This window comes from Entelurus aequoreus, linkage group LG13 (genome assembly GCF_033978785.1).
Source record: "Entelurus aequoreus isolate RoL-2023_Sb linkage group LG13, RoL_Eaeq_v1.1, whole genome shotgun sequence".
Taxonomy (NCBI): Eukaryota; Metazoa; Chordata; class Actinopteri; order Syngnathiformes; family Syngnathidae; genus Entelurus; species Entelurus aequoreus.
This window is the reverse complement of record NC_084743.1, coordinates 38,316,299-38,328,620: the sequence shown is the minus strand read 5'-3', so window position 1 is coordinate 38,328,620 and position 12,322 is coordinate 38,316,299. Positions and strand designations below refer to the sequence as shown.

Below are 12,322 nucleotides of genomic sequence, written 5' to 3'. Positions count from 1 at the left end.
CCTCATAGAGTACATGGGAGAGAGTGGACAGGAGCTAATCTCTGACTACTGTGTAAGTATTGTTTAAAAGCAGGTTTGGATCAGTCTGATGTACAAGCTTAAATTGGGTTTGCTTTTATGTGAACTGACTGAACCAGCAGTTGTCAGGTGGAGGTCGAGCATGCAGCTAGTTGGCAGGAGCCCCAGGATAGCCAATTAGCATAGCACCACAGAGTGATGCCTTTCTGTCTTGTGTTTCTGTTTGCCCTAAAAAAAACAATGCAAACAAAAAATACTCCCCTTAAACAAGCATTAAAACATTTACTCTATGTATACATAACATATTACTGTTTGTTTTAATTTCTGGTGGTTCTATTCAGGTTTTTTATATGCAAATTAAAAATGCCAATAAGGTACATGTGGCTGGAAATGCATCTATTGTACCAAGTTTAATGTACAAGATCTCAAATTACAATTCAAAAGTTTTCAAAATGGTCTTCACAAATGTAATCATTATCTGAATTAAATCACACAACTTATATTAAATATAAAATTAGATGGTTTTTTTTAATTACTGTTTTTGTATCTCAAAGGGAACTGCAGAGACCACTGTCCATGAGGACCTGGAAATGAAGAATATGAGCATCTACATCTGTCGTGAGCCAAATGCAGTAGGAATCATCATTGAGGGAGTACCAGTCCTTACTCATCTTGGAAACCTGGCCAAAGCATGCTGCCTACTTCTGGGGTTGACGTATGCACTTAATCTTGAGTATCCATCCAAACTTTCCAAAACATTTGAGGTGTTTCAAAGACTTTTTGTGGGACTCGACACACTGCGCCCAAAACCAACCCCCAAATTCATGACTCTCAAAAACAAACTTCTAGCTTAGGCAGTGAGCCATGACTGTCAGCTTGCACTTTTGAACAGCTATTTTCTTGTGTCTGTTCAAAATCATTATACATATATATTTTATATTATGTCGCACGTTTGCACCAAGAAAAATTCCTAGTTTGTGAACCCGTTCTCAAACAATGGCAATAAAACTATTCTGATATTCTGATTCTGATTCATTGTTCATTGAGTGGAACTCTTCAGAATGTTGTAACGGTTTGTCCTGTTCAGGCTTTATACAAAGCTCCAGGTCATTGCTTCTGGTGTGTAAATTAAAAAAATGTTTATGTTTTATACACACTAAATTGCCCCACTGTGAAGCTCCAGCTGGTCAGAAGGAGGGATCTGTGAGTTGTTTAAGTTAAAATGTTTCTAAATATACACACTGAAAGACACTACTGTGAAGGTGTTCTGCTTGTGAATTGTTACAGAAGTACAGATAATCTTAATGTTAAATTGTTTTAGCAAGAAACTGTACTGTGAATGTTCTAAGTAAAACTTGAGATGCTGAGGTCATGCATTCTTTTATGCACTAAATACTGATGTTCTTGACTGTTAATACTGTCAGCTTATTGACACGGTTTGGATATGGCTTGTGAAAATGTTTTAATAATATGTATACGGTTAAAAAAAGAAAACTACTGTGAAGGTGTTCTATACAGCACTTTAAAAAGTTGAGGTCATGCTTTCTATACACTAAATATGGATGTTGACTGTTCATACTGTCCAGCTCATTGCCACTGTTTTTATATGGTAATGATTTAATAAAGGTTGGAATTTGATATGTCTTGATTTTTTTATTATTATTCTAAGTAATTATTTTAAGCATTTTCCATTTTCAAAACAAAGAAAGGGTAAGTTGGTCAAAATTAATAATATTGAGTACAAAAATTATTTTTTCATTTAAATGTTACTTATTTTAATTAAGTCTTGTGTGTTTAATATGCTGATGTTTTTTTACATTGATTTTACAAAAATTTTTGGCTTTTTCTGTAAACGCAACTTAATCTTTTTGCATAAATCGAAATGCATATTATTAAGTTCTACATACTCAAAATACCAATTAGTTGACTAAACTAACAAAAAGTGCTTGGAAACTGTTGCCTTATTTTTATTGAGTTGGATCTAGGCAACAGTTTTTACAGTGTGGCTTTACCAAGCTGTGAACGTTAGAATGCTTTTCAGCATTTTCTTTAAGCACCAAAATATTATTTGGGATGGAAATTGATTAGACATATCGGGGACGGCGTGGCGCAGTTGGGAAAGTGGCCGTGCCAGCAACATGAGGGTTCTTGGTTCGATCTCCACCTTCTACCAACCTCGTCACGTCCGTTGTGTCCTTGAGCAAGGTTAGCGCCTTGCATGGCAGCTCCCGCCATCAGTGTGTGAATGTGTGTGTGAATGTGGAAATAGTGTCAAAGCGCTTTGAGTACATTGAAGGTAGAAAAGCACTATAACCAATTTACCATTTACATAAGGGGGGCACTTAAGGTCAACTTGTACCCAAACGACAGGACTTTTGTCAGGGTCTGTAGTTCTTATCGAAAATGTAAGTTTTTTTATGAAAAAAAATGTTTGTGTTGAAATTGTGCTGTTTATGAGGGGGACAAAAATGGCAAAATTGAATGTGATTTAATTTTAATTTTAAACAATATTGATTTGATATATGAGTATTTCGGGTTACGATCTTTGTCACAAAAGCAAATAAATTCAAGTCAAGGTACCACTGTGTTGGTATAGACCAGGGGTCTGCAACTAAGGCTTTGGGGTCGCATGTGGCCCCTCTGTCTACCTGTTGTGGCACACTCAGATTTTATTAAACCCCGGAGAAAGTAATGTTTACTTATTTAAAGGGGAATTGCACTTTTTTTGGAATTTTGCCTCTCAGTCACAATCATGATGAAAAACATGTGACGGCTAGATTTTTTTTTTTTAATGCATTCTAAATATTAATTATATTTGATCGAAACAAACACTTCTTGTGTCGTTTGCGCAAGTTTCAGGTCCTGAAATGGCTGTCAAAGTGTCCCAACTTGTCGGATATTTATATTCTCAGACATCTACATTTCAGGTGAGAGGCAGGATTTATGACCCAGAACAGGGGTCAGGAACCCCGCCGCTTTCGAGCCGCATGCAGCTCTTTAGCGCCGCCCTAGTGGCTCCCTGGAGCATTTTTAAAAAAGGATTGAAAATGAAAAAAGATTGGGGAAAAATAAATGTTTTGTTCTAGTATGTTTTTTGTTTGAGGACAAACATGACACAAACCTTCACAAATGTTAGAAAGCCCACTGTTTATGTTTCACTGATGAGAGTATTTGGTGAACATCGTTTTGTCCTACTAATTTCGGCGGTTCTTGAACTCACCGTAGCGTGCACTGTGTCGCAACAGTTTGTTTACATGTAAAATCTTCCACTCCTTCTTTGTCTCATTTTGTCCACTAAACGTTATATACTGTGCGTGAATGCACAAAGGTGCGCTTTGTTGATGTTGTTGAGTTGTTGGAGTGCTAATCAGGCATGTTTGGTCAGTGCAGGACTGCAAGCTAATCAATGCTAACATGCTATTTAGGCTAGCTGTATGTACATATTGCATCATTATGCCTAATTTGTTGATAGTATGCTAATATAGCTAATATAGACACTTACATCATGTGTTGCCTTCATTATAACACTTATATAAGGCTTTTAAAGTAATTTTGATAGTAGGCTAATATAGCTAATATAGACACTTATATCATGTGTTGTTCATTATAACACTTATATAAGACTTTTAAAGTAATTTTGAGAGCAGGCTAATATAGCTAATATAGACACTTACATCATGTGTTGCCTTCATTATGACACTTATATAAGACTTTTAAAATCATTTTGATAGTAGGTTATTATAACTAATATAGACACTTACATCATGTGTTGTCTTCATTAAAACGATTATCGTATTTTCCGCACTATAAGGCGCACCTATAAACCTCCAATTTTGTCAAAAACTGACAGTGCGCCTTATAATCCGGTGCGCCTTATATATGAACCAATATTGAGCCACAACAAACCTAAAATTCATTTTCATAAAGTTTAGGTCTCGCAACTACTACAGCCGCCAACTTCTTTTTCCCCCGTAGAAGAAGAAGCGCTTCTTCTTCTACGGTAAGCAGCCGCCCCCGTAGAAGAAGAAGCGTGCGGTGCATGCTGGGATATATGACTGCGCGAGGCGTGCCGTTTTGATTTCCATTTGTTTGTTTATGTAAAGACCCCAAAATGGCTCCTATTAAGAGACACGCTTACGACGCAGAGTTTAAACTCAAGACGATCAGTCACGCAGTAGAACACGGGAATAGAGCAGCAGCGACACTGACTCCATTAATGACGACTTCGACGATGCCGTATCCGCCCAACTGTTTAATTCGGACACTGAAGAACAAGAATTCGAGGGATTCGTGGATGAGGAATAACTTCATAAAGTGAGCTTTACATGTTTATTTTGTGTGTTGTGTTGTGTGACATTAACATTTGAGCAACGTTGAGTTATTGATATATTGTTGCTCTGCACTATTTCGAGTGTTACTATATTGTGATTGCACTAACGTTAGATTTACCGTAACAGTGTCACTGTTTTTTACGTGTTTATTGAATCAGGGAAAAGTTCCCCTCCACTATGTGATATAAATGTTGCACTACTCTTATACCTTGCTGTTAAAAGATAAACAAAACACCACGTCACTGACTTTACCTCGGGGGAAATAATAAAACAGCTGTTTATTCATTTTGGGAGTGAACAGAGTTGTCAGAACGCTGATTTGTAATCTACTAATAAAGTTTGACTGACCTATCTGACTGTTTTGTTGACATTCCCTTTAGCGCAGCTCCATCTAATGCAGGGGTCGGGAACCTTTGTGACTCAGAGAGCCATGAAAGCAAAATATTTGGAAATGTATTTCTGTGAGAGCCATATAATACATTTTAATTTTGGTTTACAAAAACACAGGATAAGTTGTAAAATTCCTTTGTGCTGGCACATACTTGAGAGTGTTTGGTGATGGCTGGTGAAATGGTGGATGGGTGTTTTGCAATTTGGACGCATCATCAGTAGTGTGCCCCTGGGTCACTGGGCGTTTCGGCCTTATCACTAGATGCCCTCTCCAGGGGTGGCCAGCCACAGGGTGATCGGCCCAGGGCTTGCGTCAATCCCAATTAAGCATGAGTCGCTTGGTGTTGAACAGCAGACTTCTCATGGGACTATGCATGGCAGGGGCGTCCTTTTCCCTGAGTCAAGCCTAAGCTTAAGACTGAATTCAACTAAATGTGTGTATAATAAGCCTCTAAATTTATTCTTTTAAATAATGTTGTTTTAATACTCACCATTAATGCGACTCCTGGTGCTGCACGGATTTGCTGATGGCTTTGTAGTCTGGTTGGTACTTGGTGAGGTTGAGCTTCATGCAGGCGTTGAGGCTTTCATCCGTTAAACGTGATCGTAGGTTGGACTTGATGTTTTTAAGATGTGAAAATGACTGCTCACATGAATACGTAGATTCAAACATGGTCAATACAGCAATACTCACACGCTTCAGTGTGTCGTATGTGACAGGAAGCGTGTTCAAAGTTTTGATAATCAGCTGGTCTTCGGGTGGAAGTTTTTTCATTTCTATCCACATGTGCTTGCTCGCCAACTCCGCTTTCTGTCGTGCGATTCTTTCCAAATCTTCATTCAGTGACTTGAACTTATTCACCCACATGTCTGAGGCTTTCAGGTCAGCCACTTCCGCTTCAAAATCTCTGAGGGAGACATCAGGAATGTACAGTAACTCAGGTCGGCTGTGTTCAGTGAACACTCGTTTGGATCGGTGATGAAAGACGAGTGTGCTCACGAAATTCTCCAAAGCGTGCTTTGAATGACGGTAGGAGACTGGATGTGAGGCCAGCTAGCTGGTGGAGATCAAGGTTTTGAGTGGGCTCACTTGCTGTGCATGCATCTTTAAATTGTCTCAGTTTTTCAAAATGTAGTAAACGACCTTGTTCAAGATCCATGATAAAGAGCTCCAGCTTGTTATCAAAAGCAAACACAGCGTGTAGAAGGGATATCACTGTATTTCCAGTGCCTTGCATTTTCACGTTGAGCTGGTTCAGATGTTCAGTCATATCCACGAGATAGTAAAACTTGAGGAGCCACTCAGTTTTGGCTAGCTCAGGATGCTCAATGCCTTTAATTTCAAGGAAAGTCCGGATTTCATCCAGGCAAGCCGCAAAATGGCTGAGCACCTTCCCTCTTGACAACCAACGCACTTTGCTGTGCAAAAGCAGACTGTGATAGTTATTTCCAACTTCATCCAGCAGTGTTTTGAACTGGCGATCCTTTAAAGGCCTACTGAAACCCACTACTACCGACCACGCAGTCTGATAGTTTATATATCAATGATGAAATCTTAACATTGCAACACATGCCAATACGGCCGGGTTAACTTATAAAGTGACATTTTAAATCTCCCGGGAAATATCCGGCTGAAACGTCGCGGTATGATGACGTATGCGCGTGACGTAGTCAGTTTAACGGAAGTTATGGTACCCCGTAGAATCCTATACAAAAAGCTCTGTTTTCATTTCATAATTCCACAGTATTCTGGACATCTTTTGCAATTTGTTTAATGAACAATGAAGGCTGCAAAGAAGAAAGTTGTAGGTGGGATCGGTGTATTAGCAGCGGACTACAGCAACACAACCAGGAGGACTTTGTTGGAGAGCAGACGCGCTAGCCGCGACCTCACCTTGACTTCCTACGTCTCCGGGCCGCCAAACGCATCGGGTGAAGTCCTTCGTCCTTCCGCCGATCGCTGGAACGCAGGTGAGCACGGGTGTTGAGGAGCAGATGAAGGCTGGCTGGCTTGTGAGGTCCGGTTGCTAAGTTAGCTTCAATGGCGTCGTTAGCACAGCATTGTTAACCTTCGCCAGCCTGGAAAGCATTAACCGTGTAGTTACATGTCCACGGTTTAATAGTATTTTTGATTTTCTATCTATCCTTCCAGTCAGGGGTTTATTTTTTTTGTTTCTATATGCAGTTAAAGCACGATGCTATCACGTTAGCTCATAGCTAAAGCGTTTCGCCGATGTATTGTCGTGGATATAAAAGGCACTGAATGTCCATTTCGCGTTCTCGACTCTCATTTTCAAGAGGATATAGTATCCGAGGTGGTTTAAAATACAAATCCGTGATCCACAATAGAAAAAGGAGAGAGTGTGGAATCCAATGAGTCAGCTTTTACCTAAGTTACGGTCAGAGCGAAAAAAAATATGTATTTCACTGCATTCTAGTCCGTCACTCTAACGTTCCTCGTCCACGAATCTTTCATCCTCGGGTAATGGTCCGAATAGCTCTAGCTGCGTTGAAAACAATAGGAAAATATGAGGGAGTGAACAACTGACAACGTCACGCTACTTCCGGTAGGGGCAAGGTTTTTTTTTATCAGAGACCAAAAGTTGCGAACTTTATCGACGTTGTTCTCTACTAAATCCTTTCAGCAAAAATATGGCAATATCGCAAAATGATCAAGTATGACACATAGAATGGATCTGCTATTCCCGTTTAAATAAAAAAAAATCATTTCAGTAGGCCTTTAAGGCTCAGGCAACAATAAAGTTGATCACACGAATGACCAGCGACATCACTTCGCCAAGCTGCCCGTCACACATCTGAGCACAAAGTGCCTCCTGGTGTAGAATGCAATGGAAACTTAGGATGGGTCTCTTTTCATGTTCACGGAGAAGCGCCACAATTCCTTTGTTTTTCCCCACCATACACGGAGCACCATCAGTACACACAGACAAGTTTATCCATAGGTAGATTTGAATAAATCTTCACCTCTTGTGGACCCTTTTATTGGCAGAACAGCAAGACTTTCTTCGCGTAGTGTGTCACCAGCAGCATATCTTGCAATCACACTGAACTGCGACAAATGGCTTACGTCTGTTGACTCATCCAAAGCCAGGGAAAAGAATGACGCTGCATTTATGTCCTTCACTTGCGTTTCCTCCACTTGGTTTGCCATCATGATGGTACGATCATGAACAGTTCTTGCCGACAGAGGCATGTCTTGTATCCGTTTAATTATCTTGTCTTTGTTCGGAAGATCATCAAAAAGTTCATTGGCTACATCCAGCATGAACGTTTTAGCATACTCGCCATCTGTGAATGGTTTTTCGTTCCTCACTATTGCTAAAGATCCAGCAAAACTAGCGGAATTATAGTCACCATGCCGGGTCCATACGCGGAGTTGATGCTGGCTAGCTTGCACCCTGCTCAGTAGCTCTTGGCACGCTTTCTTCCTTCTGTCTCCCGCAGGGTATTTTGATGCAAAGGTAGCATGGCGTGTGTCGAAGTGCCGCTTTACATTCGACCGTTTCATCGATGCAATTTTGTCATTGCAAATTAAACACAGAACCTGCTCTCTCCACAAAGGCGAATTCTTCGGTCCATTCGTCCTGAAAGGTACGATACTCCTCATCTTTTTTTCTTTTTGCCATCTTCTTCATCGAAGGGTTAGCTTTGAGCTAATGACCACACATACTGATTCAAAAGGGGGCGTTTACCTGTTTACCCAGCAACGCCCAACGTAGGCTATTATCATACAATTAATATGGACAATTTCTCCTGCAGCCAACTGCAGCCCTGAACATGACATGAGCAGTGGAAAATCGATGGATGGATTAAAACAAGCGATAATATTTTTTTGAATCTGAAAAGCCAAAATCCCCGAGCCAGATGCAATCATCAAAAGAGCCACACCTGGCTCGCGAGCCATAGGTTCCCGACCCCTGATCTAATGGATGCATAGGTGCCTTATAATCCGGTGCGCCTTATATATGAACAAAGTTTTGAAATATGCCATTCATTGAAGGTGCGCCTTATAATCCAGTGCGCCTTATAGTGCGGAAAATACGGTATATAAGACTTTTAAAGTCATTTTGATAGTAGGCTATTATAGCTAATATAGACACTTACGTCATGTGTTGCATTCATTATAAGACTTGTATACCGCTTTTCATTTTTTGTGGCTCCACACAGATTTGTTTTTTGTATTTTTGGTCCAATATGTCTCTTTCAACGTTTTGGGTTGCAGACCCCTGACCTAGAATAAACATCTACGAGCAGGGAAGCAAGGACGCAGCAGACCATTTGATGATGTAAGCATAGGCACGCAAGCCGTTATAAATAGTTTGTATGTGTTAGCGCTTATAATAACAAATTATGGTATTGCGTTAACCCTATTTGCAGGCGGACCTTGTGTAGCCGTTTTGATTCACTTAAAAAGATTAGAATGCTTACAATCAGAGATATAACAAAGTCAGGGGAAAGCAAGTTAATTCCCGCACTTTGTTAAGTACAGGTTGAACATTTACAAGCAAGAGTGTAAAGAAGGTGTATTGAACAGCACTCTGAAGCATCAAAGTCAATCTATCCATCCTTCCATCCATTTTATACCCCTTGTCCCTCTCTGGGTCGCGATGGTGGCTGGTATATAAAAACAAAAAAGACTCAAACAGACGCATTCGGAAAAACAATGTTGCGTAAAAAAAGATGAATAAGTTAATGTGTTTACTTGCTCAAGAACAAGGTGTGTAAGTAGGTGTGTAATTGTTGTAAAGTCAACACATGTCAGCCAAGAACAATACAGGACTCAGGTCCTTCAAAGCAATCTTGTTTAAGTTTCTGTTATGATAGGAATACAATGAAGGCAAGAAAAGCAGGTTATGTTCATGTCAACTGGATACTATCCATTTGCTCTTATGAAATGTTACTTAATGTAAACTCAAAGGTGAACTCACAATTCCAGCACCAAGACGATGTCATGATCTGTCTCATAAGCGGCATGCAGGTTGACCACTCTGGGGTTGTTTCGGGCCATCTCCAGAACCGCCATCTCATGGATGACTTCTGCCCTGCAGTCACGACCCCGCCTCCTTTTTCGTAGAAACTTGGCAGCAAACAGCTTTCCTGTGGTTCTCTCCAAGCAGCGTTTGACCACTGCAAATTTACCCCTTAGGAAGCACATAGACAACAAACATTACTGAAATAGTTGAGTAATGATTTTAAGGGTAATTATCAGGCAGGAAACATGACGTCATACCAATAAATCTGAAAAACAAAAACTCTGATAACAGAGATATATACATTTCTTTTAAACGCTGTAATGAGGGGAGATGAGCCGTACTGTGTGCTGTAAGTGGGTTAGGGTGAGCAAATCAAACACGCCCTTTCCCCTGATTGTGCTGTAAACCAGGTGTTCTTAACTTTTTTGACCTCGGGGCGCTTTTCGACTACACAGGGGTCCGTGACCACATATATACTAACACTAAATAAGTAATCTTACTCTTTATTTTAATTGTATTCAATAACTAGATGAGGCAAATCCTGAAGGAATTGCATGTGAATGCTCCAATGCTGAAGTTGAACTGAAATGCTGATAGAATGTAGTATGAATGTAAGAATAGTTTGAATGTTGAAATGGTTTAAATGTTGAAGAGCTGACGCTGAACTGAAATGCTAATGGTATGTAGGATGAATGTAGAAATGGTTTGGATGTTGAAATCGTTTAAATCTTGAAATGCTTTGAATTTGAAATGGTTTGAATGTTAGCTGACTGAAATATTAGTGGAATTTAGAAATGGTTTGAAAGTTGAAATAGGTTATAGGTTAAAATGGTTTGAGAGCTGAAAAGCAGAAGCTGTACTGAAATGTAGTATGAATCTTGAAATGCTAAATGTTGGTATAGTTAGAAAAGTTAGCAAACTTCAAGAGGTTGCAAAGTAACATCATCTATACATCTAAGGTGTAAATAGATCACATGAGCTAAAATGCTGGCATAAAAACTCAGCATTCTAACAAGGGAAAAGATAGCATACTTGTAACATGGCGCCAAGGAACGAAATCCATGAATAATAGGTTTACAATGTACAGAGTTAGACAAAATGCTAGAAAATATGTTAAAATGTGAAAGGATTCGTTGAATGTAAAAAGGTTGGAAATAGGGTGAGAATAAAATATGGAAAAATGGTAGTTTGAATGTCCAGGGTGAGTTGAATGTGTTGAAGGTGGAATGGTTTGAATCCGTTGAAAAATGTGGGAATTGTGGAAGTTTGAAATGGACAATTAATTTTGAATGGGGAAAATTTCCCAGAAAACTGGGAAATCCAGGATTTTTTTAGGATTTGTTAAAGGCCTACTGAAACCCACTACTACCGACCACGCAGTGTGATAGTTTATATATCAATGATGAAATCTTAACATTGCAACACATGCCAATACGGCCGGGTTAACTTATAAAGTGCAATTTAAAATTTCCCGCTAAAATTCAGGTTGAAAACGTCTATGTATGATGACGTATGCGTGTGACGTCAATCGTTGAAACGGAAGTATTCGGACTCCATTGAATCCAATACAAAAAGCTCTGTTTTCATCTCAAAATTCCACAGTATTCTGGACATCTGTGTTGGTGAATCTTTTGCAATTTGTTTAATGAAAGAAGAAAGTTGTAGGTGTGATCGGTGTATTAGCGGCTGGCTCCAGCAACACAAGCAGGAGGACTTTGACTTGGATAGCAGACGCGCTATCCGACGCTATCCGACGCTAGCCGCCGACCGCACGGATGATCGGGTGAAGTCCTTCGTCGCACCGTCGATCGCTGGAACGCAGGTGAGCACGGGTGTTGATGAGCAGATGAGGGCTGGCTGGCGTAGGTGGATAGCTACTGTTTTTAGCATAGCTCTGTGAGGTCTCGTTGCTAAGTTAGCTTCAATGGCGTCGTTAGCAACAGCATTCTTAAGCTTCGCCAGGCTGGAAAGCATTAACCGTGTATTTACAGGTCCATGATTTAATAGTATTGTTGATTTTCTGTCTATCCTTCCAGTCAGGGGCTTATTTCTTTTGTTTCTATATGCAGTTAAGCCCGATGCTATCACGTTAGCTCCGTAGCAAAAGTGTTTCGCAGATGTATTGTCGTGGAGATAAAAGTCACTGTGAATGTCCATTTCGCGTTCTCGACTCTCATTTTCAAGAGGATATAGTATCCGAGGTGGTTTAAAATACAAATCCGTGATCCACAATAGAAAAAGGAGAGAGTGTGGAATCCAATGAGTCAGCTTGTACCTAAGTTACTCTCAGAGCAAAAAAAATTGCGTCCTGCACTGCACTCTAGTCCTTCACTCTCACGTCCTCATCCACAAATCTTTCATCCTGGCTCAAATTAATGGGGTAATCATCGCTTTCTCGGTCCGAATCGCTCTCGCTGTTGGTGTAAACAATGGGGAAATGTGAGGAGCCTTTCAACCTGTGACGTCACGCTACTTCTGGTACAGGCAAGGCTTTTTTTATCAGCGACCAAAAGTTGCGAACTTTATCGTCGATGTTCTCTACTAAATCCTTTCAGCAAAAATATGGCAATATCGCGAAATGATCAAGTA

The 12,322-nt window shown here is 40.1% G+C and overlaps 1 protein-coding gene across 1 annotated transcript in view; it reads right to left on the bottom strand.

Moving 5' to 3' along the window:
* Positions 1-12,322, bottom strand: part of stk17b (serine/threonine kinase 17b (apoptosis-inducing)) — a 79,336-nt gene that overhangs the window by 45,887 nt on the left and 21,127 nt on the right. Inside the window, exon 2 of the mRNA XM_062067826.1 lies at positions 9,689-9,901. Coding sequence (XP_061923810.1) covers positions 9,689-9,901 — 213 coding nt within the window. The remainder of the gene's footprint in view (positions 1-9,688; positions 9,902-12,322) is intronic.